The sequence below is a fragment of the Corapipo altera genome, unplaced genomic scaffold (assembly GCF_003945725.1).
Source record: "Corapipo altera isolate COAL_440 unplaced genomic scaffold, ASM394572v1 22b, whole genome shotgun sequence".
Lineage (NCBI taxonomy): Eukaryota > Metazoa > Chordata > Aves > Passeriformes > Pipridae > Corapipo > Corapipo altera.
In genome coordinates this window covers 7,559,447-7,586,820 of record NW_020884876.1, presented here as the reverse complement: position 1 = coordinate 7,586,820, position 27,374 = coordinate 7,559,447, and the positions used below count along the sequence as shown (strand labels likewise).

At 38.1% G+C, this 27,374-nt stretch overlaps 2 protein-coding genes across 5 annotated transcripts in view; one reads left to right on the top strand and one right to left on the bottom strand.

The window, feature by feature from the left end:
- The window catches only part of SNX25 (sorting nexin 25), a 71,887-nt gene extending 59,087 nt beyond the window's left edge, over nt 1–12,800 (top strand). Inside the window, exons 12-19 of the mRNA XM_027635976.1 lie at nt 3,673–3,813; nt 4,367–4,480; nt 4,994–5,158; nt 6,902–7,019; nt 8,232–8,298; nt 9,284–9,465; nt 11,044–11,144; nt 11,965–12,800. Of these exons, the coding sequence (XP_027491777.1) occupies nt 3,673–3,813; nt 4,367–4,480; nt 4,994–5,158; nt 6,902–7,019; nt 8,232–8,298; nt 9,284–9,465; nt 11,044–11,144; nt 11,965–12,039 (963 nt within the window). The 3' untranslated portion in view covers nt 12,040–12,800. The remainder of the gene's footprint in view (nt 1–3,672; nt 3,814–4,366; nt 4,481–4,993; nt 5,159–6,901; nt 7,020–8,231; nt 8,299–9,283; nt 9,466–11,043; nt 11,145–11,964) is intronic.
- LRP2BP (LRP2 binding protein) lies at nt 1,757–25,239 on the bottom strand. 4 transcript variants are annotated; one of them, XM_027635985.1, is made up of 8 exons: nt 24,857–25,239; nt 24,388–24,503; nt 22,354–22,467; nt 20,702–20,844; nt 20,519–20,624; nt 19,830–20,053; nt 15,419–15,584; nt 1,757–2,506 (listed from the first exon to the last, which is right to left on the bottom strand). In XM_027635985.1, the coding sequence occupies exons 1-8, from the start codon at nt 25,149–25,151 to the stop codon at nt 2,429–2,431; spliced, it is 1,242 nt and encodes a 413-aa protein (XP_027491786.1). In that variant the 5' UTR covers nt 25,152–25,239; the 3' UTR covers nt 1,757–2,428. The 4 variants fall into 4 exon arrangements, with proteins under 4 accessions (XP_027491786.1, XP_027491790.1, XP_027491788.1 ...); XM_027635989.1 differs by lacking the exon at nt 1,757–2,506 and adding an exon at nt 9,797–10,108 and having other exon boundaries at nt 24,857–25,238; XM_027635987.1 differs by lacking the exon at nt 1,757–2,506 and adding an exon at nt 13,470–13,566 and having other exon boundaries at nt 24,857–25,238.
- Between the last annotated feature and the right edge of the window lie 2,135 nt (nt 25,240–27,374).

Here is a 27,374-nt window from a genome sequence, read left to right as displayed (position 1 = left end):
TAAAAATTACCCGCATGAACATAAACTGTTTTTGACAGTTTGCTATCTTGGAGGCATTGTTTTCCATGAGAACTGTCTATTGTTATATTACCATGCTATCGCACTTGGGTGCAGTTGTGTCTCTGCTGTGTCTCAAAGATGCAGTACTCGCACTCATTGTTTTGTAGTATTATATTTAATACCAGTACAGTTTCAGGGGACTAGAATACCCAGAAAGAAAGTGCTTTATATCTGTAAGATGAAGTTACTTTTTTTTTTTGTGTGTCGTTCTGCTTTTCCATTTGGACGTAAGCAGACAATTGTAGAATGAATGTAAAAAAATTTGTAATGAAAACAAGTATTACCATCTCCTAGCTCTCTAACACTTGCCAATCAGCGACTGCCTGTTATGTAGTACGTAACAGGAACATAAACAATCTTCTTGACAGTATCCCTACAGAGAATTAAAGATTAATTTGGTCTCTACTGGCTTGCCTTCCTATGTCATTAAGAAAATGTTCCTGAAACAAATATAAGTAGTTATCTTGAGGTAACTTTTTGTTGAAGGAAAAGTATGTGCTGTTGAGCTTATTTGGTTGTGTCTTAAGCTCTTGTAAGCTAGTGATAGATCTGTTAACAATTAAAGTCATTGTCTGTAAAAGAAGAAATAAATCCAACGGGTTAAAAACTTAAGGTGACGTTTTTAAAACCAAATTTCTCCATGTGCAAACATCTGGATTTGGATTTGTTTTAACGCTGTTTGCAAGTGACACAGTTGAGAGTTGAGAAGCTCTTAAGTTGTCTTTTAAGAGTTATCTGTAGCTTTTGAAGCATAGTTTTAAAATCTGGCAATGCTGTGTGCAGCAAAACTGCAGAAGGGCAGCTTTGTGGTAAGGGGCACCATACACAACTGTCCAGTGTAGTTTGGCTAAATAAGATGGAGGTTGGAAGAGGCTTCTAATTACTTACTGCCTTAACTATAACTTATAAGGAGTACTGGAATAGCTAATGAACTGTAGGTTTGCATTAGTTGTCTTGTTTGTGTCTCTGTGCTTCAAAGGATAGATAATTACAACATACATGTTTTCTCCAGCCTATGTTAATTAATTGCTTGAGAATATTCTGGCTGCAGCTGATTTCAGGGGGAATGAGAAGATGACATTGTCTTCCTATCTGCAAAATATGCTGTTGCTAATCCCAGGATGTACCTCTGTGATTTTAGAGAGAGAAAAACTTGGTAGCCCTATTGTTTTGCAGTAAAGCTTAGTAGATTTGGATATAGAAATAAGCTGAAAGTATAATAGTCTGTCATTGATCTTTTAAACTGATTACTAAGCCAGTTAATAGATAGCACATAAAAAAATAGTTACCTAAGATTTGAAAAAACCCCATGTCTCCCTTGTCCAAAGAATGACTGTTTCAGAGCTTAACATCTTTTTAAAAAATCTATTGCTTTCATAAGGAATGAAGTTTGTAGATCTGAATAAGAGGGAAAAAATTGCGTATTTCTTACTGTTACCACACCCCACACCCAGGTAAGAGGTGACTAGAAAGCTGCCCAGGAAAAAGGCCTGGGGACCTTGAGTGAGGAACTTCTCCCATGAGAAGTGATTCTGAAAGCACTTTCATTTGCTTAACTTAGCAGAAGGGAGAGAATCAGAGGAATAGGGCTCTCTAGTTTGAATTTATTCATGATAGCAATTGTATGAGATGGTGCCTGTTAACAGCAGAGGACTAGTTCTCCTGGTTTAGAAGACCTCCTAACATCCCATCATTATGTTTTCCATTTGACTCATTAATTTGGAAAAACAAATGCACAAGTACATAAGTTGATCAAGAATTTTGCATTCTAAAAAGATTCTGAAGACTTTCAGTATTTATATAAGAGTATTTGAGGGTACTTGAAGAAAGTTGTAATATGTCTCCATCTAGTAATCAGAATTTAAATAATTTTGCACATGGATCCTAACTTGAAGCAGGAGTACTAAGTCCTCTCATTCTGAGAATATGCTTCTAGAGCAGTGACTCTCTCCTGACAATTACAGTTCAGGTGACCCTACACACATGCAAATCCCTGCCCTGGGAACAAATGCAGAATGGAGAATGATAGGCATGACTCTTATCAGCAATTTCAGCACTGATCTCCCAGTATTCAAAAGTTGCAGCCAGGAGGTGTTTGCAGCTTGTAGGTGAGCACAGATCCAATCTAGCTCAGGGTACACAGGGTAGAGACTGTCCCACACAATCCCAATTCTTCTGGGCCGTGTTTCTCTAACCTGTATTTTGGAGGCTGTTCAAGCATCTGTCTGCAATTCTCTGGCAGGAGATAGGCAGTTCCCCAAATAGCTGCACTGAGAAACAGGCATATCTTCAGGCATTCAGGCTGGTGCTTTGTATTCTGTCTGGGTTCTGCTGCAGCTTTTTTACACAGATATGTGAAATCTGGGCCTCAGATTTGTCTTCCCAGTTGTCCATATGCAGCTTTAGGAATCACAGGGAATATTCTCCATGTACAGCTCTGAATGGCCTAAAAATATAAAGGTACATTTTAGCTGCATGTCTTTTACAATGGTAATGTAGTCACTTGTCAAATTATCCATCAATAGCATTAAGTGTTGTCAGACCTTTACAGCCTTTGCAGGGTTCTCAGAATATGTGTCATAATTGTATGAATTTTAAAGTTTATTTTTATCTTAATTAGATTAGTTCAACTATTCTTTAGAAAAAGCTTGAAAATAACTTCCTCAAAAAGATTGTGAAAGTGGTATTTTATAATTACCTTTCAGTTATTTGCATGTACGTAAAGACAAAGCCTTCCTAGAGTTAAGTATTTTATGCATTTCCCTTATTTGCCTTTCATAATCAATTTAGCTGTCTCCTCAAAATAAGTAAACAAAAATCTTTTACGAATAGAACAAAAGGATGAAATTCTTATGTCAGTTCTTACATTAAATGAAGAAATAATGTGGTCACACTGCTGCTCTGGTCTCAAGAAAAATTGCTTAACTTCTTTGCTATAGTTTTCCCATTTGCACAATGTGGTTAATTGGTTCTCGTTCCTCTGACTGAGGATTGTAGTGTTTGATTTATTAGTATTTTTGTAAAGTTGTGAGTCCCTCAGACATAAACACTGCATGGATACCACATCCTCTATGCATGCAGAATGGCTCAAGTGAGTAGAGAAATCACTGAGACAGCACTAGGTGTCCCAGGGCCCAGCTGCAGAGCTGCTGGGCCTGGCATGTGGAGAAGCCTCAACAGGGCACTGGGAAGGAAGCGTAGGAATAAAGGGAGAACACTCAGATAACTGCAGATAGGAGAGATGGAGTACTGATAACCAGAATGGAGTATTGATAATCAGAAAGCTATACGATAGGGACCTTAAAAACCGAAATAATACACTCAGCTGTTTGAATAAGACATGTCAGTGAGATTTGATTGCTGGTGGACAGCATTGCTAAGCTTTATGTGAGGTACTATAGTGGTTAGCTAGAGGACTGATTCAGGACTGGCACAGCATTTGGGTGAAGTTTAGTTCATTAAGGGTGTTGCTCCATATGTAGCTTTCAAATCTCAAGAGAAGCATGGGATTGATGATGACTGAGTTTGCAAGCCAGTCATCTGGCAGCTCAAATGTTCTGCTGTTTTAGTTTCAATGTAGTATAGCTTATCTGCTGGTTTCTTCCCCACAAGGTTTTAGAAGAGAATGGAGAACAAGTGCCCTGTTACTCTGTCATGGTGAGTTTACAAGAAGTTGGTGGAGCTGAAACTAAGAACTGGACTGTTCCCAGAAAGCTCAATGAGTTTCAGAACCTACACCGCAAACTCAGTGAGGTATGAATCTCAGCTAAGGGAAGAAGAAGATACAAATTTCTAAAATTTGTCAGAATGATAAAAATTTAATACTACCAGTTTTAATGCAGCCTTTTGGCTTTTAGCCCTTTTAGAGCTAGTTTTCTGTCTGAATATTTCTGGTCTCTTACAGAGAGAGATGCTTATAAGACTTTTTTATAATTTTTTTTTTCCTTCTTAATAATGTTTTACTGGACTAACCCAGTGTCAGAATGCTATATGTTCTTCACTGTCATGGAAGAGCTGACTGTAAAAACTAGATTTTGTCTCTGGCTTCCAGGGAAGTATTAGAAATGACAGCTTTTGGGGACAGAGAATGTTTCTTTTTATAGCGCTTTAACCTTTCTGTATGATAAGGGATAGATGATGGTGGTGGGAAGGGAAGCCTCTAGTGGGTAAGGGAGGTGTTTTTCAGGGTGCTGAGAGGGGTGTGGAAGGGAGATGAGAGTACAAAAGAATCTCTTCATTTCCATTCTGAACCAGTTGTCTTTTTCTCCACATGCATGTTAAGTGAGCTCTCCTCTCTCCTACACAGTGTTTTCCATCATTAAAAAAAGTTCAGTTGCCTTCTCTCAGCAAGCTGCCCTTCAAATCCATAGACCAGAAATTCATGGAGAAATCCAAGAACCAGCTTAATAACTTCCTGCAGGTAAGAAAAGAAAACCAAAACCAACAGATATCTAAACAGCAGAATTGAGAGAATGTTGTCTCTTTATTGCCTAAAGAGAGAGTCTAGAACAAATGGGTCAGATGTAAGGTTTGATATAAATGTCAAAGTTGTCTAAAATGCCTGAAGTTAAGATAAGTTTGATTGATAGTAACCATTCCTCCAGTGGTAAGTTAATTTAAACTTCAGTTAATTAAGAAATCATAAGTAATGAATCCTGTAGTTGCCACTTCTAGCTACAACACTTCTCAACAAATTCCTTAAAAATGAGAACTTTTATTAAAAAAAGAAAGTTGTAAGATTAAAAACTTCAATCTTAATAGTTCCAGTACTTTAGCTTGTTATAGTATCTTTGTGAGACATGGATTTCTTTTTTTTTCCTCACACTGCCTCTGAGCCATGACTTACTTGGTTATAGTGGATGGCTTGACACATCTTATTCCTTAACAAGAAATGTTTAATTGACATGTTTCAGTAATTATTTTTCTTTCATAGAAATTACTCTCTGATGAAAGACTCTGCCAGAGTGAAGCACTTTATGCCTTCTTGAGCCCTTCCCCAGAGCACCTCAAAGTTATTGATGTGCAAGGAAAGAAGTCATCTTTTTCACTCTCCTCATTTCTTGAACGACTTCCTGGTGATTTGTTTTCTCATCAGGAGGTAAGCAGTAGAAAAGTAATCTTCCTAAATTTAATTACTTATACAAAGTAAGCAGGGAAAGTTATTAGTGTTTGAATGGTAGGTAATATTGGAAGACATTTCCAAAACTGATTTGTAATTTACTGGAAGTGAACGAAGAGTCAAAAATAAAGCTATGTATGAATTTAAAAGGTGTTTATTAACAAAATAAGTTTCCTGCCCTTTGATCAATGCATATAGGCAAATGCATAAGCTGTCACAAATAAACAAATTGTAGTCCATGTGGGATTGTTTATTTTTTTTATAGCAGAATTTGCCTCTTTTTTGAGGTCTTGATATGCATATTTCAGAGGAGCTTTGGCACGTAAAAATAATTCTCTCTTGGGAAGATTCTCTTGGCAGGAGCTGTGTGTCCTTAATAATTCTATGACAACTTCTGAAGCAAAGCTAGTTTTGACCAAAAACATTGGCAAGTAGTGCAGGCTTACTGAGGGAATTTGGAAATGCAGGCAGGAACCTATGTGGGCAAACCACTTGGAGAATTTGATATTAAGCCATAAAAACCCACATCTATCAAAATGCAATGAATAATAGATTAGTGACTGAAATAGCTTATTGACTAGAATCAACCATAATTCCATGGCACTCTGTTCTGTGTTGCTCATGTCGCAGATATGCAACCTTCAAGGAGTTGTTTCTGTTCCCCATTTTAGTTATATGTTATACAAAATTCATATGAAATAATTAATTTCTTACATGCTGTATTTGTCTGCAGTGGATGGGTTTTCTGCAGGATAATTGGAGTTTGGGGAACAGGTACAGTTCTAGCCTCTTAATAGGCAGAGAGGTGGTCTTGCATCTCTCAGAAATAAGAAAATTCTATATACGTTTTTCAAAATTACATTCTGTTTGCATCTAGATGCTGAATGCGTATGCCTCATTTCAGAGTAATAAATATAAAGAAAGTTGAAAAAACTAGATTTGGACTTCAGTAGAAGTACTGCAGTTCTAAAACCAAAAGTGCATTCACTAAAATGACTGTTAAGAAGTAGCATAAAAGCATAGAAGTGTGCAGCTATTTGTATTTTGCTATTTAATTGAAAAACATCCTCAAGACAAAAGCCAGGCTGCGTGTATATTGTATTATGTGAACATGTAGGAGGAAATAGTTAGGAAATATGGGAAAGAAAAAATAAGTAAACAAAGCAAGGAATTAGTAAGTAAGATCCCCTGGGATAATGTTTTTGCAGATGCTGGGGTCCATCAGTGCTAGTCAAGTTTTGAACGTGACCTCCTAAAAGCATAGGAGCAGCAATTCCCAAATGTCGGAAGTCAAGCAGGCGAGGCAGAAGGCCGGCTTGGCTGAACAGGAATGTTCTCTTGGAAGTAAGGCAAAAAAGGAAGGTGTATGCCCAGTGGAAGCAAGATCAAGTGATATGGGAAAAATTCAGAGATGCTGCTTGCCACTGCAGGGAGAAAATCTGTGCGGCCAAAGCTCAGCTGGAGTTGAAGCTGCCAGAAATGTGGGTGACAATAAAAAGAGTTTTTTAAAATACATTGATGGCAATCATGGCTAGGCTTCGTGAAGGAAATCCCGAGCGAGGTTCCTGTTTGCCAGATCCTGCCAGCAGCAGTTGTTGGCCCTAATGCCCTTTTGTGAGATGACTGGCTGTGCTCCTTCCCAGAGCATGGCAGTAACTAAATCCATTCTAGAGGAAGGATGGGGAACTGCAGTGCATACCCATGTTGTGCCTCTCTTTCTAGGAAGAAACAGAAGAGGATAGTGACCTGTCGGACTATGGAGAGGAGGTGGATGGGAAAAAGGACTCTCTTGCTGAACCATGTTTCATGCTGATTGGAGAGATTTTTGAACTGCGAGGAAGTAAGCTGTGAACCTGCTTAATTGCTATTGGAATCTGTTGGCTCAGAAATCTGTGGCACTTTGTAATTTGGATTTTTCTGCTGTTTCAATAAGTGGAAATGTTCTTGCAACCTCTATAGCCAGTTTGTTTGTTTGGAACCAAGCTGTTCCTCAGTAGTTCATAACTTCAGAGCTTTCATTCAAAAGTGAAATTCCAATATAAAATAGTAATAAAAATATAGCTGGTAGGGGAGAGCATTTGCATTTAGAATTAAGTTCTTCATGAAAAAAAGTCTGGAAAAAACCCAGAAAAGAATAGTAGCATGTTTTCTGTAAATAGGATGCTTTTTAGAATATATAAATTCTGAGGAAGGAATGATGGCTTTATTATAGAACATGTCTTGGGCAAAGAAATACAATTTTAATATCCATTTAAAGTGAATTATGTATGCACTTTAGCTCTACAATTTGTATAATGGAAAAGATGCTAGAATTGTGGCATCTTTAAATGCTAGAATTTTTTTTTCTCCTTTATGTAACTGAATGATGGTAATAAAGAAACTATTTTTGTTTCTATTTGAATGTGCAGCCACACATGGTGCTCTATAAAATGATTTACAGGGTAACTATTACAAAATACAGCACCTTCCAAAAATGGCAGATGTATCTTCCAAATATAGGCTTTATTGTGCTGATAATGAACAGCATGAAAGAAAGATTAACCAGTAATTACTAGGAAGCACTCACATTTGTTTCCTTTATTAGTAATGGAAAGCTGACTGCTTGCTTTATTTGAGTGAAAATGTTCTCAGAATTTTAATGGTGCTGCTGTACATTATACTAGCAGGTACAAAAAGGTGAGAATTTTGAAGACATTTGTGTTTTTGTAGGCAGAAAAGGGGTTTGGGTAGTAGTTGTATGGCTCCATAAACTTGAAATATTCTTAAACATAAAAGTTTACAGTATAACCTAAAATGCAAATTATATATATTTATGTAATCTGCAAGATTTAAAAATCATATAGCAAACACTACAAGGAAAGCAATCAAGAAAAATGAGACCTGTACAATTAATGAAATCTTAGAAAGGGTTATCACAATGTGTTTACTGTAGGGATAGGTTGTTTGGTTTTGGTTTGAGGGTGACAGGGGGAAGGTTTTGGACATGATCATGGGTTCTGTAACGTTACTAACTTCTTGGTCATCATTTTTCATAATTTTTTCATTGTTCTAGTGTTCAAATGGGTCAGAAAAACATTAATTGCACTAGTACAAGTCACTTTTGGAAGAACTATCAACAAGTAAGTAGCTGTTTCTTTAAATGAACCTTCATTGTTGCTCTAGGAAAAAAGGCTGAGAGTAGAGTTATTAAAAAAATAATTGGGACATTCTGTTTTATATGATAATCTGCATTTGTTTTACACAGTTCAATTTACAAATATGTTGGTTAGAGAAAACACAGATATGTGAATTATCTTTGTCAAGTGAGGCCTGGATGAGGCTATGAAGTCAGTTTGCCTGTCTATACACACACTTTCATTTGGAAAGCTGTATTTTTACTTCAGAAATTTTTATTTCAGAAAAAATTTGGAAAAGTATTCTACCAGCAGAACAACCTATTCTTTGTCCAGTCATTGACTAAATTTGCACATGCCAGTGTGGTTTTTAAAGCCTTTTATGTATGTTATGTAGCAGTAAATTGGAGTGGTCTCTGACAGTATACACTCAGTGAGTTTTAAATTGATTGGTTCATTTTTGTATACACTACTGATAGCTAAGATGGACAATGTCTGAGAGAGGACAGAGAGGGACAGAGTGTGTGAGCACAGCAGGCATGTGAAGTTGCTATATAGCTTTTTACATGTAGGCTGAATTTTTACATTTATAGATTTTAAGGGTTTTGGCTGTAGTGTGGCACAGCAGTAGTGCCTGCTCTCTACCTCAGACTCTTGGTGCTGAAGGCTACAGTGACTGCTGCAGTCCCAGGAGGAGGTTGCTATCTCTGCTTGTAATCCCTTCAGTAATGTGCTTTTTGCTATCTGTGAGGGAACCTACTGTGCTTCTATCAAAACTTTGTCTTTATCCTAGCAGGCACATCTATGCATGCAACTAGTTTGGAGTTTGCTACATTTAGTTACCTGATTTTTACATCTTTTCCCTGTGGAGCCTTTGTAGTGCCCATCCCTGAAATGTAGTTCCAATGTATGTTTTAAAAGTAAAAAGAATAAATCTGCATAAAACATGAAAGACGAACTCTGATGAGCTCCCTTCAACACTTCTTTACAGGCAAATCCGTGACACTGTACACTGGATCTTCAGTGAACCAATGCTAGTTTACTACATTGGTGTGTTTCGAGATGCTTTTTGGCCAAATGGAAAGTTAGCACCACCACCGAGAGCCAAGAGCGATGAACAAAAGCAAGAGACAAAACAGAGAGCACAGCAAAAACTGCTTGAAAACATTCCAGGTGAGATCACTTTTATTCTGCTTTGTCGCAGATTGAGTAGCTAGTAAGGTTAATCAAATTATTTTTCCTTTAGAGTTCTAAATCATGATTATTTGCATAAATAAGGATAATTTTGGCCTTATTCTTTGCCTCTCCTCTCTGTCTGGTAAAGGGCATGAATTCAGATATTGGTGGATGCAAAATCACGTATTGCTGTACTTCTGTGTGTAATATTCATTAAGGAACCTCAGTTGAGACTTTCTCTCTGCTAGTTCTCTGTGAGCAAATACCAGGTGGTTCTGCTACCTGGAAGTACGTGACAAATAGGAGAGTCACACCCTAATTACTTCTTCCTCTTTTATTTCGAAGTTGGAGAGAGAGGTCTACCCACAAGGTCAGGTTGTGTGTTGCTGTCTGTTTCTGATAAGAAATTTCAGAGCGCTGAATGTTAGAGTGACCTGCAGCCTGGACAGAAAAAGATCCTCGACTGAGTGGGTTTTCTCCTTTGCCTACCCTTATCTCCCAAGCCTAGGCAGCTTCCTCTTGAGCCAGCACATTTCTGGGGCAGCATTCTGAGATGCTCCATCCTGTCCCATTCACAGGACCAGAAGTCCAGTTATATATTTTTGACTCCTCAGAGATCATGCAAACCAAAGGCTCCTAACTGGGAAGAAACAATATCATTACTTTTAGCACTTGGAAATGCACTTAAACATAGCTTGAATGCTTTTTATCTCCTCTTCATCTGAAGAGATGAGCTCTTTTATGACTTCATTGAGATACTCTGTGCATTAGGTTGTTTAATGAAATTTTACTGCAAAAAAGCAGCAGGTATGCATGCAAAATATTTATTTCATGTGTAAACAACTCTCCATTTACTCCCTGTGTTATGTACTTACCTACTTATCTAGATAGCCTTCCATAGTTTGTGGTTTTGTTTGATTTTTTTTGTTTGTTTGTTTCTGAGTTTGGAGCCATATGACAGGACATAGCTGAATGCACCTTAGATTAATGGTGGAGCACTGGATCACTATTTATTCTCTAATTTAATCCGAAATGTAAATAATTGACATAGAATTCTCTGAACTGCTTACTTGTGGGAAGTTATTCTCTGTGAAGATTGAGAAGCAATTCAAGTGCTAAATCTTTTTTAACTGTTGTAGGAATTCTGTCTTTGTTGGTGAAAGTAATTTAAGTGATATATGAGATGATGTATGAGATTAAACTTGACTCTGTGAGGTGAACTACCAAAAAAGCATACTATATGTCATGTTAAAACATGTAAAGCATTGTCACTGAGATTCACACACTATTATCTAACTTGGGTGACTTGAGAATAAGGATACGTATCTTTTCAAGATGTGACCCGTGTTTTTAAAATGTTGTTGACTAGACACTGTGTATCTTGTAACCAAGGGCCACTGAAGTGCAGTGGCTTTGTTTCCCCTCCTTTATGGGTCCTTATGGTTGAACCAGATGATCTTGAAAGTGTTTTCCAACCCTGATGGGGTCGATTCTGTGATTCTGGGTAGTAGTATAGGCTGGAGGTTTTGCCTAGCAGGAGTAAAGCAATATAAGCTGAAGTAACATTTGTTGCAGATACTCTGCAGAATCTTGTTGGACAACAAAATGCCCGTCATGGTGTAGTGAAAGTGTTCAATGCGTTGCAAGAAAGGAAGGCTAACAAGCATCTACTTTATGTAAGTAACCAGAAAAGTAGCTTTTTAACTTCATGATCTTGTTAATTGCTGAGCTCTATTTACTCAGTATTAAAGCCAGTGATTTAGTTTGAACTATTGGTCTGTGTGCAAGAAACTTCTTTTGTTATTAAAATAAGTGAGGAAAATGTACCAAAAGGCTGTTTAACAGCAGCATTGCTTTTATCTAAAAGAGATCCTCTACCACGTCCAACTTTCCTGACTTCATAAGGTGCAAACTAATTTCTTCATACATCTTAGAAAAATAAATTTATGTTGCAGAATCCTAGGGAAGGAGGGCTCCAGGACTGGCTTGTAGTTAGGACATGACAGGACTCCAAAAGTCCCACTCCTCAACTGTTGGTGAGACTATGTTGGAGCATGCAGCTGGATCTAAGTATAATGCCTTCACGCTCAGTCAGTCTCTTCTGGCTCATTTTGGGCACCAAACCGTCACACAGTGCAGCCTTAGCACTGGAGAGGATGCAGCCTGTTCAGGAGACGTATGAGATGCAGGCTCTGGTGCTTGCTGATCATGCTGCAGAGTCTTTGGCAGAACAGCAACAGTTTATACTGGGTGGGAAATCGCCATCTGAAAGCAGCTGCCCTTTGCACTTGCCTCCTTTCAGCCTTAAGACATTTCCCATGTTTTCTCTAGGGCAAGTGCTAACTTCAGGATAAAAGGAAAGTAGTTGCATGAATGATGAATAGAATGGAATGTACATGCTTCTGTTATCTGTGATGCTCTAAACATGACAGAAGGGAAGCACAAATTCTCATTTGGTTGGCACCTACATCATCTTAACTTGTTTCTCTTTTTCAGGTTTTGCTGGAACTGCTGCTAACTGAACTGTGTCCTGAGCTGAGAGCTCATTTAGAGCAGCTTAATGCCACTTAGGTTTGAATCTGCACAACTGGACCACTAGAGAAATGTCTATGTTCGATAATAGACATGAAACTTATTTTCCTCTTTTCCATAGAGGGCTGAGGACTATGATTATTTTTAGCATTTTTCTTTCCTCTTGAGTTTTTTGTGAAGTAAACAGACTTGAAAAGATCTGATGCTGTAGTAGGGTAGACAAAACAATGCTGTATAGCTGCCAATTTTTATTTAAATTGTTCTATTTGACTACTCTTCTGTTTCAAATATAGATTGAAAAATAAATGTTCATATATGCTGAAAGAAACCAGAAAATATTTTAAACATTTATGAAAAGAAATTTTGCTTATAGTGGAAAACTAATGAATGTTGTACAGTTCTAATCTCCTCACTGAGGATCTGAGCATTCCTCTTTTTTTTCTTGTGTATTGAAAAAGCCTTGTTGTGCAATACTACATGTAAAGCTATTGTGAAAATTGTATCAATTTTGTTTTTACCAAAGATTTTCTGTAGTTTGAAGCATTTGTAAGCAATAAATATCACAACTGGATTGCAGTATTTGATAGTGAGGCTGTACTGACAACTAATGAATGAGTTTGACAGCACTAGTTTCATAAGAAATATCTACATTGCTTTGAAGTCTGTGTCAAAATTATGTATTGTAAACTGGTATGTCCTAACAGAATGCCTGTGTTAAATGTTAGTTCAGAGATCACTGCTTATGAATTGCTTCTATGAATGATCAAGCAGACATTTAATTAAACCATTCTAATAACTTCCCTGATATTACTCAGGGCTCTTTTATTCAAATACCCCACTTTCAAACAACCTTCAGATATTTCCCTTATTTTATACCAGGAGAGGAAACTGTCTTCAGTGGTTTTTTACTTTTGGTTATTTTTTTTTTTTATTTATGTAAAAATATGTAAATATGGTCTTAATGCACATCTAAATAATTAAACATCATCAGAAATCCCAAGGTGACACTCATTACTGTCTTTTCAATTCAGTACAGTTGTGCTCTTAGAAAAACTACTTGCAGTTAAAATTGGCTGTATTGTAAGGTACACACTATCTGTATTCTATATTTAATCAACAATTTAGTAACATCTAGCTTTCTGTTCCAACAGATTCAGGAAAGTTTTCAGGTCATGGCAGTCCTAAGAAGCAAGCCAAATTCAGCACTTAAAACGTTTTATAAGTAAGTGGGTATTTAGAAATGTGCAAGCTTACCATAGCAATTAAGTTTTACTAGTGGTTAATCAAAGTATCTTTCGATAAAAGATTGAGCATGACATTGCTCAGACATACTCCTAGCCAAAAGGTTTTCAACAATTTCTAACACAAACAGAGGCAATGTAAATGCAATATGAAGGATAAAGGAAAACAGGCTTCATGCTGAGAATGTATATAGAATATTTCCTTACTCATGTTTGGAGGTTTTTTCCCCATAGTTCTGTAAGTAGTATTTTCTAGTTTTACAAGCTGGCATGGCTTGAACTGTAAACCTTAGTGTCTTACAGGCCAGTTTCCAACTTCAAATCTCTGCAATCTAAGAGTAAAATGTGTAAAGACATTTAAGTAGATCTGGATGCATTAGAAAGCACGTGAAAGAAAGTATACATACCGCTAACAAAGATAAGGTTTAAAAATGGCCATAGCCTGGGAATGGATTGTATGTGAAAACTAGACCAGTTTGGGTTGAAACTTTTCAGAATATTAAAAGAAACACTACATATGCAGAAAGGAAAAAAGTATTTTTATTTGGTTTTGATTTGATTCATGTGCTATATAGCAGTATGATATAAAGAAAATATATCTGTTCCCAGATAAATGTCCTTAATAAAACTTTAAGTCTTTAATACTATTTTAAAAAGTCTGCCTTGGCTTCATCTCAGTTAAAGAAAGAGTGTTAGCTTTTTTCTTTATTTTAGATGAAATGAATCAGGAAATAGCTTTAAATAAGAATTTAGAGAAAGTTGAAAACAAGCAGTAAGTAAGGCACAGTCTGTAATTGCTGGAGATTAATGATGATTTACTGTAGGAAATACTTTTATATACCAGTCATAGTTAAAGGAAGTGCTAAATTCTCCCAAGATTAGCTGCCACTTCAAGGTCAGAGGCAACAGCAGGATCCAGGTGGCATGCCTTTGAAAACAAAGAATACAAGTGTTCTGGTTTATAGCTACAATAAAATTTAAAATTAGCATACTTGACTATAGTGTTAATCTTGGGTTTATTTTTTTAAATTCTGTTGGCATGGCCTGTGCTGGCTTCAGTCAGAAACATAAATCTGCTTACTACTTCTTTCAGTAGTGATGGTTTTGCTAGACTTAAGGAGACAATGGCTCCCACAAAGCCATGCTGCAATTTAATCCTGATGGACCTCTTTGATGCCTTAAGATGTAGCTAGGAATACTACAGTGTTCATAACACCTCAGCTTAGATTCCTTTCCTTATCCTATCCTCTATAACACTTTTCACAGCAGAAGAACAAAAATGTTTAAAAGGTCTGTATTCAGAAGATCACCTGCCTTGCTAAGACCCTCATACCAGTGGCTTCCCTGAGTCAGGAGCCACAAAAATTATTTGATAATTTATCATTTACATAACTCTCCATTTGTTTAGATTGCATCAAGCTGGAAATCAAAGTATTCTACTTGCAGAAACAAATGGTCACTACATGCACAGAAATCATAGTCTCTCTAAAGCACAGATGCAAACTTTCTATGCTCCCTTCAGTTGATATAATCACCTAGCCCTGATGTACGTTTAGGCATCACAGATATTACTTAGCAGATTCATCTTCTAGAGGCAATTACTGATATTTTTCCTCAAGCAATAAATTTTACTCCAAGATTAAACGTTGAAAAAATGTGACTGTTTTTTTTTCCCTGTGTATAGGGAACAGAGAAAGCAGTAGATCCTCAGTTATTGCTAAAAATGTAATTATAAAAATAAGCATGAGAACCAGTTATGGCCAATTTAAGTATTGTTAATGAAGGTTATAATTGTTAGAGAATCTAAAGTAGAGGAAAAGTAATGATGTTTCAGTTTTAGAGAATGACAGAAAGCAAATTGATTTGGGATAGAATTATTCAAATTTTTATAGCTAATTTATCTTTCAAGTTACCAAGCTCTTTGCTGTGGTGATTACCATGGATTTTTTTTGTTGGTTTTGTAGAATGCTTTGTTTCCTTAAGCAAGTGGCCAGATAGCATCCTTTCAAGACAATTTTTAGTAGTTTTCAATATACTTTATCACTATACCTTTTCTTGCACAGATTTTTTTTTAATACAAATAATGCTGGAGTTTTTAACAGAACAGCAAGTTGAAAGACTCAAATCCAAGGTCATGAGATATAAATAAATTAGTCTGTAAGACTTTCTCAACTTACCTTAGAATAGTATTTTTTAGCAGCATCTTGATCTTGCTTTATGCCTCGGCCAAGCTGGAGGCATCTAGCCAAGTAGAAAGCAGCCATAGCAACCCCCTTGGCTACATATGTTGGATGGCAATCAGCTTTCTTGGCTAGCATATTGATGTCATTGTTTTCTGTAGTCCTATTGTGGAATTTAGAGCATTAGGTTAGATAATGCTAGTTCAAACTATAATTAAAGTTGACCATATATAACCTTGACAATGCTTCCTTTCCATTTCTGGTATTATCCAAAATAAGCTGAAATTTACATGTATTCGGCCTCTTATGAGGATTTTTTCTATTCGGTATTTGATTTAGTCTTATTTGAATATGGTGATATTAAACAGCAAACAAGTATATAACTTTTGAAGTCACATTCATTATAGTCATACTGGTTATAAAAGGCAGTGTATTTTACACTAATTGTTCCTATTAAATTATTTCATGGAAATTATATGTGGAAGAAAGGCAGTTGTAATTCAGCAACTTCATCTGGTAGATGTCCCTGCCCACAGCAAGGGGGCTGCCACCAGATGATCTATAAAGGGTCAACCCAAATCATTCCATGATTCAACGATTCTAAAATTCCAAGTCCTTACTAGGATATTGTTCCCAGTTAGCCCTCTTCAAGCCAGTGCCTGCTAAATCACTTGAATGTGTTGAGAGCAACATTCTCCCACCTAATTTGGTCCTATTAACAAATACAGTAACACAACTGTTCATAGTAGCCAGAACATTCAAATATGACAACAGTAACCAATTATCTCATCTTTCCTGATGCACAGCATTTTTGCTTCCTTTCCAAAAGATACAGCACAGGATGCTGATGCAGATAACAATATCACTCAAGTCAGGCAAAGACACTTTCATCACAGCTGACTTCAAGAACATACCGCAGAAATGGGTAAGTAGAACCATATGGGATAACTAAATTGTTTGAAGTGAAGTATCAGTAGCTAATCCAGACTTCAAATATTAGGCAAGGTTATACTGTACATAATAACATAATGTTTGTATGCTTGTACATAATGTAACAAACTATGTAGTTGGTATGAACATAGAAGGACAAATTTTAGCAGAAAAGGTATTGGTACTTGATACTACTGGTTGAACTGCTGAGATTTTTGCCTCGAGGCCAACTGCAATTCTAATGGTGGCAGTATCTTTTGGTTCAGAAATTGTCACTTCTGACTGTACTGTAGGATTTCATTGCTATTTTGTGCAATCACAATTGCAGCTGATGAAATGCACAGTTTACTTGTCTGAATAATCTACTGTGCAGTACTGACTGGAGGGGATTCATTCCAAGCGAGACAGGCTAGACCAGACTGAATAGCTATCAGTCTACTTACAGTGCAAAAGAAAGAAAAGCAGCAATTCAGAGAGAAACAATCCCTTCCAGCAAAGAGTATAGCAAACAGCATTCATAGCTGAACTTATGAATTACCAGAGCTGTATATGTGGTGGCATATACAGGGTGCAGCTCCTTTAAGATGGTAAGTTGTGATTTGTTTATTGCCAGGCAGCAGCAGTTTCATAAACATACCCCAAGAGGCGTGAATGCTATTGTGTGCAGCTTGTGCAAGTAGTCTGTCTATCTGCAGCTTATTTCCAGCAAATCAATAATCTGATTGACAGATTGAATTTATACACTGAGCTCTGCAGGTTTGTCACAGAAATGTGCTGTTTATCAGCTGTAGAACTGGCACCAACATTGCTCTTGTTCTCCCTGACTAGTTCAAGATACAGAAACATGACACAGACTATTTTAAATACTGCAGCCTATCACAAAAGCCGCTATTTCTTCAATACACAAGCCACTGTGGAACGTGTAGGTAGAGCAGTGAGTCCCACAGTGACTGCCTGTGAAAAGGCCAGTCAGTGCTGCCTAACTGGGGCTCAGACCAGTACCTTTAGGTAAGAAGATAATCATCAGAAACCATTTGCCTGCAGATGTCTGTTTTGTGGTACAGGCTTAAAAGTGCCTGTACAGTATGCATCCTCGTAAGCAGCAACTGATGAAGAGCTCAAGGGTGATAACTTGGCACTGTGTGCAGCGGCTGCTTCTAAGTCCCAGGCAGTGCTGCTGAGAGTGCTTACTGCAGGATCCCACCAGTATCAATGCTTGCATTTCCTGAATGAGACCAAAGCACACTGAGCCACAGAGCAAGGAAATGATGGATGGGAGGCAGTGGATAGAAATTATATTGAGATGGGGTAGGTGGAGAGTGGAAGAATACTTGTGTTCTTTGTATTAGAAATGCTGAGACAGATAAGTGGTTTCGGAATCATGCTCCTGTGGCGGACACCACAGAGAATGAGACACCTTGGACCCTGGTGATCTACAAAAGCAGGACTTTACCACCCTGCAGCATTGCAACCAAAGTCAGATCTGAAGCTTTAAATGCTCTAGATACCCGAAAGCAAAGTCTGCAAGGAGAAACTCTACCAGGAGTTCACAGTGGATACCACAAAAATCACTGTGGAGTGCTTGGGTGACTCTCTATGAAGGGGCACTGAGGCTCCCATCTGCCAGCCTGAGGGGGATTCACGAGGGGTATGTGGCTGTCTAGGAGCTGAGGTCCGAGATGTTGCTGGGAGGGTGCCACAGCTTTCAAGAGGGTGCCACAGACCCTTTGCTACTCTCTCATGTGGGCACAAGGGACACCACAGAATCAAGGAAAACTACAAAGGTCTGGAGGTGTACACAAAAAGTATTTGTGCCAGGTTACCTTTTCTTCCATTTTACCAGTTAGGTGGAAGGATGCGGCCAAAACCAGACATATAATACAAATAAACTTCTGGCTTTCTGGCTGGTGCTGTCATGACTGTTTTGGATTTTATGACAACAGGGCATTCTTTGACTGCAGCCCATTAGGGAGGGATGGGATCTGCTTGGCTAAAGAGGCAAGGGAATCTTTAGCTAACCTGGTGAGGCAAGCTTTAAAGAGAAGGACTTGGGGGCACTTTGGACTCAAAGTGGTAGCACCTGTGCCATTCCAACCAAATGGGGAATAAATTAAGCCAACCAGAGCAGCAACAAATATTCTTTAGTTGCCTCCTAAGACGTGAACCAGAAGACCAACCACCTCAAGTGTATGTATACAGTGCACACAGCCTGGGGAACAAACAGGAGGAACTGGAGTTCTGCACCCAGTCAGAAAGCTATGCAATCAGGAATAACTGAAACGTAATGGAACAACTCACTGGCAGGAGCATCACAATGGATGGCTCTAAGCTGCTTTGTAAAGACAGGAAGGGAAGAAGAGGAGGAGGAGAAATCATGCTCTGTGTTAAGGAGAACTATGACAATTTTAGAAGCCTTATCAAATGTTTCTGGGTCAAGATCAGGGGGGTCATTTCCAAGAGGCATCTTGCATCAGGCATCTGCTACCAACCTCCAAACCAAGACAATGAGACCAACAAGGCAACATTTGGGTCACTTAATAAATTTTGGGTAACAGAACCTGGTTCTTATGGGTGACTTTAACTACCCAGACATTAGACGGAAGAATACAGCAACTCCCAAAACATCCATCCAGTTCCTGGCATGGAGCAGTAGAGGACTGCTTCCTTGTACGAATGTCAGATGCGCCAACTAGGAATGAGGCACTGCTGGATTTGTTCCTGACAAACCAAGAAAATCTGCTTTGTAATATCTCAGTTAGTGATAGCTTTGGCTGCAGTGATGACAATAATGTGGATCTGGGATCCTGCTGAGCTCACTGAGAGTTAGTACTAAGACAAGGTTTTCAAGAATGCTCTCCTGGAAGCACAAAAATCATTCATTCCCTTTAAGGGTAAGGAAAGTATGTGGGGCAAGAGACCCCCTTGGCTAAACTGTGAGCTTCTGAGACTGCTCAAAACCAAGAGAGAGCATAGCAGAAATGGAAAAGCAGGTAAAGGGAAGTGGTAGATTTCCCAACATTGGACACTTTTAAGATTCAGCTGAACAGGGCGCTGGGCCATCTTGTCTAGACCGTGCTTTTGCCAAGAAACGTTGGACCAGGTGATCTGTGAGGTCCCTTCCAACCTGAGGATTCTATAAGTGTAGGCGTTTAAAGGGAATGGTGAAGGCAGGAGCCTAGAGGAGATCATGGACTGAAGAGACAAGAAAGGCAGGCTTGTGTGTGGACATCTACTTTGGATTCTAGTTCAAGGCTGTTTTGCTTTAGAGGAAAAAAATTTTAACCATACTGAGTAATTGAGAACCTTATAGTATTCATTTTGTGATTGGCTATTCCATCTTTAAAGGTGAGATTTTGCAACTCATTATCTCAAAGATCTCTTGAGTTTGAAAGACGAGCATTAATTTACTAATAATTTTAATCTGGATTATGTGGTCTTGCATGAACCATAATGAAAAATAAAGCAAAATTAACTTCACCTTTTGGCTAGGTCAGCAGCTTTTGAGTAAAATTTTTTAGTGTAATAATATTCTACAAGATGGCCTTGAGCATAGATGTTTCCACGTTCTGCTGCTTCTCTCAAGCACTTCAAAGCAGCTTTAGTGTTTTGACGTATACCTTGTCCATAGAGATACATAATGCCAAGTGCTCCCTGTGATTCCAGATTTCCATTGTCACATGCTTCTGAATGCCAGAAAAAGGCCTAAATGAGACACAAAGTTGCAGTATATATTTACTTTAGCTGCTTTCCTTGTATACTGTTTCCATAAAATCTTTTATACCAAACATCCTGTAAGAAGTGCTTATACATAAAAGAAAGCAGAATCCTTGTAAGGCTTTTAAACTTGCTCCATTTACTGTCAGAGCTGTCAATCAGTGACACCTGCTTGATCGCTGAAGGTTACCAAAGGTGACAAAACTTTAATCCATTCTATCATTCTTCCTGATACTCTCACTAAAAAAAAATATAAATAAATCTTGGCTAGCAGCGTCAAGTGAGTCAAAATGAGGGATTCTGGCCATCTGTTCATACAGGCTTAAATGGATAATGCTAAATGTTGCTTAATTACTTAAAATACATCTTTCAGAATCAAATATATCACTGTAATATTTCCATAAAATTAAAAATTAATTTGGACTCATTTCAAAAGGTACAAGTGGACTTTACCTTCTTCAGATCTTTTAGAACTGGCATAGAATAAAGCATTCCTAAAGTACTCTGGGCCTTTACACTTGCTTTTGGATTTCCATTGTCTGCAGCAATAAGCCACAACCTAAGAAAATGGGGACAACAAAGTTTAAGTAACACAGAAGCTTATAATTTGTCAGGAAAATCACTGACTGCCCTTACCTTTCAGCCTCTTCGGTTGAATGCTTAACACCACATCCTTCATAATACGCCCTGCCAAGATTGTATGCAGCTGCAACCTTCAGGTGTCTTGCTTTTGGAGAATCAGAGTTGAGTATTTTATTCATGTATTCCACTGCCCTTTCCTAAAATTGAGCCATTGAAGTTATTATGTTCAGACTGTGAAGAGGATGAAACAAAGAATCTGAGAACACACTAACTTCTGCAAGAAAGGTAATTTTTCCACTCTGAAGAAAGGCTGAGGCATACTGGTAGGAAAATAGTTCATACCAAAGCAGAACTGATCTTTGGTTAATAGCCCCTAGATCTTTGACCCCAACATATTTTTAATGTGAAATATTTCCTCATAAATGTTCATCTGGTATTATATTACTCTTCTTCACTGATAAAATTTTTCTAAAAAATATTATTTTGCTTACATAAATGCATGTTGCATCCTAAACTTGCAACGCTTCCAATTTCAGAATTCTGTGAACTTTTTCATATTGCATAATGTATCTGAAATCATAAAACAGTCTTAACAGAAGGTAAAGTGATACGTAGTACACTTTCAAGTCCCTTCATTTAAAATACCTTAGATTCATAAAGGACAAAACCTGATACCCTTAAATAAACAAATGGAGAACATTGCATATGAGCAACTGCACCTCAAAAGTATTTTCGAAACAAGATTTACACTGCTAGGATTTAGCATGGACACCCTGTTTAAATACACTAGAAACAGTGCGTTATAAAAGGTTTCTCAGTTATTCAACTTCCATATTGTAATACACAAAAAAGGAAGAAACTCTGCTAAAATGTTTATTTGCAAGTAAATACATGTGGTAATTATGCAGGCATACAGAACAAATGAACCACCTCTGAACCCCAGCAGAATATTTTCCATTCTGCTGACTATCCTGTAAGCACCAGACAAGAGTCCCATTTGTTAATGTACTGTTTGGTTAATTTTTTTTTTTGGCCTCCTCTCTTGTAATTTACCCTTTCTTTCATCCTGCTTGTATTCTTTCCTCATGCCACTCTTTAACCTTTACTGATAAATTAACTCTTAATGTAGCAAATCATTCTTTTGTAATATAATTATTGTAATATAATTATTCAGTTTGAATTCCTTAACTTCTTGCAAATGTAGTTTTTCATTTGTCTAATTTAAAAATATTACTGTCAACCACTGACAGAAGCACAATCATCTTTAGCATCTGTGCTAAAAGAATAGAAAGTACTTTAAAAAAGTCTTTATGGAACAGATGTTTTACATTTTGAAATATAATTGTTTGATTTCCATTTTTGCGGACTTTGTTTTCATTTATATGAACTGCTTATTAAAAAGTAACAAATAGCAATCCTTAAATGTAGCTTCTACACAATGTACAATCAAGCCCTTAGAAGTTACATTTTAAAATACAAATTACCATATTTTTCAGATACATCTATTTTATTATAGCCATTTTTGAGAACTTCCTCAACCCAGAACCCTCTCTTTTTAATGATGCTCTGTAAACATCTATACTTAATGAAACTAATTCTAAATCAAAAAGCTGTTTAAACTAAATAATCATGCTTACAAAGAAGCTCTTAGTAATTATCAGCTAATATTAGAAGAAAAGTAAAAAGTGTGCAGCTAGATTACTCACAGGGTCTTTTTCAGTGCCTAGTCCATCATAATACATTACACCAAGCTGATACATGGCTTGAAAATCTGTATCCTCAATTTTTTTAAATTGCGTTAATGCTTCTTCATACAACCCCTGGGAAAGACAAATCAAACAACGAACTACACAGAATGAAGACTAATACAGCAGCTTAACTCTCCAATATATACAGCCTTACAATTTTTCAACCTGTAGCATTTCTCTCATGAACGAAAAACAAAAAATTTGAACCATAGAACTGGCAGAAAACAGAAACAGAGTAAGTCAGCAGCCACAAGAAAGTTGGATAACCAAAAGACATTCTGAAAAATTTTCCTGCCCTCGTCCAAAACACCATCTTTTTAGTTTAAGGAGATAAAATCTAATTCAGAGTCCCTGCCCTATCTATCTGACATCCCTTAACTTAGGTCTGCTTTTACATCTCAACTAAGGGTTGGTTTCACAAAGACTAATAAACTCAGATGTCTAAGACTTTTACGGACCCATCTGTCTGCCCCACATTTCTTACGAAGGCATCAACTGCAGCAGCAGAGATACTTTCATTTCTAAGAAAGAATCAGGGAGTATTTGCTTCTGCATTAAGAAGAAACTAAAAATACTGTTAAACAACTGCAGTGTAACAGTTAACTAAGCCTTATGTCCTTTCTAAAATATTTTTATGCATGCATACTAAGTAAAAACAATATTGAAATTAAAATGTTCTTCTCTATATTTTTCCTTCAAATTTTCGGTATGTTTTGATAAAACAGTGTCAGACTGCAAAAGCTTAAAACCAAACAATAGTTCAACAGTAAGTCAAATGTCATCACAATGACAAATTGTCCCTTGTTAATACTGTCCAAGCTGTTGTCTAAACCACTGATTGTCTTGGGACCTACCCATTATGACTGTGTGGGCTTTGTTTTTTTAAAGAACTTGGGAGGAAAAAAAAGACAGTTCCTTCTCACAACTAGCTGTTGTGAATATCAGAAAAAGAAGTACTGGAGGTACACTTATTCTTACATTTCCTGAGAATTTAGTGCTATAAGAAGGAGACATATGGCTCTGATTAGGCAGTGTTTTTTTCTAACATATAAAAGTGCAGTACTATAAGCACGTCCATTTTTAGGCACTGCAGACATATATTTAAAAAAATCTGAACATTAAAACTGGCTCAAAGAATAAATTTAGGGATATATATATATATATATATCATGGACATCCAAGCCAGCTTGTCAAGAAACAGACAGGTCTTATGCTCCGTGGAGTTAGTCTTGATCATGCCAAAATCAGGTAATTCATTAATGAAAACATTAAGGACAGGGCCCAGAAAGCAGAAACCCTGAGTGAGTTAATTATCTTCTTGCTGCAAACCCTGACTGATTTACATTGTGCCACTGCTGCAGTGTAAACAGTACCGAATCCATGCACATCACACTGGAAAATACCTGAATCAGTACTTGCACTACATTCTTTTTCATGCTCCTGAAATAAGTTCTAATTTTCACAAGAAGCTGAGGTTTAAGTTCCCCTGCCAGCCAGTCTTACACTGTTCCCAGAGCATTTGCTTTCAAAGATATGGACGACCAATTTTAGCTGAAGCAAGCAAGGACAGGAATCTCAAAGACAACATGCTTCAACAAGTTTCATCAAAACTGGTGGCTAGGTGGGGAACAATGATCAAAAACTGTGTCTGGGTCAGGGACTGGTACCCCTGGTAACTGAAAACACAGTGCATTGTGTTTGGCCAGTCAGCTGGCCAAAAAAAACAACTTGGCTTGAAAGTTAACTGTAAGGATAGGCTGCTTCTTTTTCATCTGGTCCTAAGGAAACCTGAGAGGGAACTGGAAGACATCACTAGATGCTTGGGGAAAGTGCAGAAAAAACGTAGGGGGAAAATCTGGTGGGATTTTAATGGGATACAAACAGGCATAAGAACCTCTTGTAGGTTTTTTTTTAAGATGTCTCTTTTCCCACTGAAATGGTATTGAAAATTGTCAACTTTGTAATATTTACTTAAGAGAAGGAAAGCACAACCTGTTCATAGTACCGTTGTCCGTCCTGAAAAGGTGCTGGAGGATCTCCATCTGATGCCCTCCTCACAAGCAACTCCTTCAGTTTTGCAAACAGTGCAGCGTAGATGCGGTCATCTCCTTAAAAACAGACGCGCATTTGGTTTTGTCCCCAAAGAGATGGAACAGCATCAGTGAGCACACCTAAGGTCTGAAGTTGGCCGGGACCCCTTTTTAATACATTCTTTAAAAGACTAAGATTAGAAGAGAGGGATGTGTTATAAAAAGCAAAAATTCACTAAAAGCCTGAAGGAAGCATTCAGTGAATAGAGCCTGTTCACAAACTTGTGACCTTGAAGTTTGTCCTGGAAGAGCTTAAAAGCGAACCTGAACAGGTGGAAGCGGCGAAGGTGAAGCAGTACTTGGCATGGCGGGGGCGCGCTGGGAGCAGTGGGAGCAGTACCTGGTACCCCGGGGCGGGCTGGGAGCGGTACCTGGCGTGCCGGGGGCGGGCTGGGCGCTGCAGTCCGGCGGCAGCCGCTCGCTGTGCAGCGCCATCCAGCAGCGGCGGTCGAAGCCTCCGGGGAGCCCCGCGCCCGAAGGGGGCTGGGGCCGATCCCGCCGGGCGGGGGGAGCCCGGTGCCGCCCGGCCGGGGCACGGTGTCTCAGGGGCGCCGCCGCGGCCCTCGCTGGGTCCGAGCTCCCCGCGCCGCCGGAGCGTCCCCCGCTGCGGACCCGGGGCCCCCCGCGGCCCAGCCCGGCCTGTGGCGGCACCTGGCACCGCTCCATGGCTGGGGCTGGGGTCCCACGGCCTTTGAGGCAGAAAGAGGAAAGCAGGGACTGTAACGATGGCACTTTCCGTTTGGTCTTTGCTCCACCTCCGGCCGTTGTCCAATGCCAAACCGTGGGAATAAGTGACAGGACACGCTGCGGTTTGGGCACACACCGGACCTTTCCTTCTTCCTGCCCATCCTGTCCGAAATTAAACGCAGAAGCTCAAACTGCTCTGCAGAATGGGGCTACAGGCAAAAGGAGCAGAAACTCTGAATTCAATTTCGTGAAAAAGGCACCAGGACACGAAACTTCAGTCTAGCAAACGGGACTTCAGCACTTCCAGGGATCAGAAACTGTTGTAATGTACTTTGTTTTCCCTATATAGATACTAAAAAACGTAAAAGGATAATTGAGGGAAAATGCTGTTTGACGCTATTTCTCCTGAAATGTAAGGCGTTGCTTTCACTTCTGTTGATCACTTCTGGCTGCCTCTCTTAAAGAAAGGGAAATAATACCAAAATGTTGCAAGAGTGCTTTCAAAATAATCTTTAGCTGCTTTCCCATCTTTTTTTTTTTTTCCCTTTTTTTTTCCAGATGATTATCATTCTTCCATTTTTGGCAGTGCAATCTGTTTCTATAGCAACAGGGACAGAGATAACAGTCAAAACAGGAGAGTGATGCTTCCAGATTTGTGTGGTTAAACCTGTAGGCTCTGCATCACATTTTCCAACAGTCCCAACTGACTTTAAGTACCAAAAAATACCTAAAATTCATCCTGATTAATTTTACGTATATGATACAGCCTAAGAGACCTACAGGAAAACAAACTTTTTCTTTTAAAGCACCAACAAATTACTTGATTTAACAGGCAGAGTGAAGAACAGTTTGTGAAAGCAACACTGCCCTTCAGCAAAAATAATTAACATTGAGCTGCGCAGCTGCTTGTAATGCTGAAGGGTTTGAGATTCACCAGTACACCTTGGTTTATCCAATGCTTACATACATTCATTAGAACCGATTTTTCCAACTTCATTTACTTGATACCTGAGCCAGATGTGTGGTTTGAGATACAAAGTGCAGAGGAATTTTTAGCAAGTTTTTTTCCTGTAGCCAGGAAGTCTTGTTCTTAAGTGGCACTTGGATTGGGCTATACAAAATAGATGAGAATTGTTGCTTCTGTGTTTATAATCAATACACATACCAGTTATTCAGAGGCAGAAGAGTTCTGTAGGCACTAATGCAGTGTGCAAAATGTGACCTGAAGCTCAAGAACTAATTAATAGCAGCAATTTGAAGAGAATTGTGCCTGACTGGATAAAAAAGTTTGTGTAGGTGGTTAGGCTGGAAAGATAGGATTCTTTGGGTGCAGCTTGAAGCCTCTAAATTGTGGAGGTAATGTAGGGGAGGAAAGATCTTAAAAAAAAAAAAAAGTCCAAACCTCTTGGGCAATCCAAGACTATTTAGTCTTAAACTAATTCTGGATATGTGTGTTTTCAGAAGAGTCTTTGTAATTGCATAAAAAATTACTGTGGATTTTGGGCATCTGTGCAGAGGCATATTATTCCCTAACAATGAATAGTTAGAAGTGTAGGGATTTTCTTTGTTTGTTCACTAATTTTCTTGGCTAGCTGTTCAGGGGAAAAAAATCCCACAACATTTTGTAATTACACAGGTGTATTTCTTTCCATATGAAAGGAGAGGTAAAATCTGTCAGTACTGAAATAATTCTGCTGAATTGATACGTCGCCTATCTACCTGAATTCTGCACCTTTAAAAGTGATACTGTATATGCTTATGTTCCACTACTTAAGTAATTTATATTTTCTTTTCCAAAGGCAAAACAAGAGGTAATTGTCATCACGTTTCTGCATTCATTTCAGAACTACATGTACCCTAAAGGGTAGAAGCCTGTTAGGCTTCTTTTCCTCTAATTCTGTTTATCAAAACCATGCAATAAATAATATTTTTTTAATACATTACTTTTTTTTTTTTTTTTAGTTATTTTAAATTTTATAAAAAACATTTTAGGGTATTAAAAAGTAAAAAAAAAAAATAGTGTTAAGGAAACAGAATCGTTTACCTTTGGACACTGGGTTAGTATGCTCTGGTCTTCAGTCTTTTAATTGTGAAGCATGATTAGTACTAACTGAATCTTCTGTCAAATTGGATTTTACAGCATGGAAAGGAAGGGCAGTTGCTTTCAAACATAATCATTGCAAAGGCTGTCCATGCAAAATG

Coding starts and splice junctions, on each gene's coding strand:
- LRP2BP (XM_027635985.1), bottom strand. CDS start 25,151: ATGGAGCGGTGCCAGGTGCCGCCACAGGCCGGGCTGGGCCGCGGGGGG. Junction 20,625..20,701: donor TCAACCGAAGAGGCTGAAAG/GTAAGGGCAGTC, acceptor CCATTTTCTTAG/GTTGTGGCTTATTGCTGCAG. Junction 2,507..15,418: donor CTAAAAAATACTATTCTAAG/GTAAGTTGAGAA, acceptor TTATATTTTTAG/GCCATTCAGAGCTGTACATG.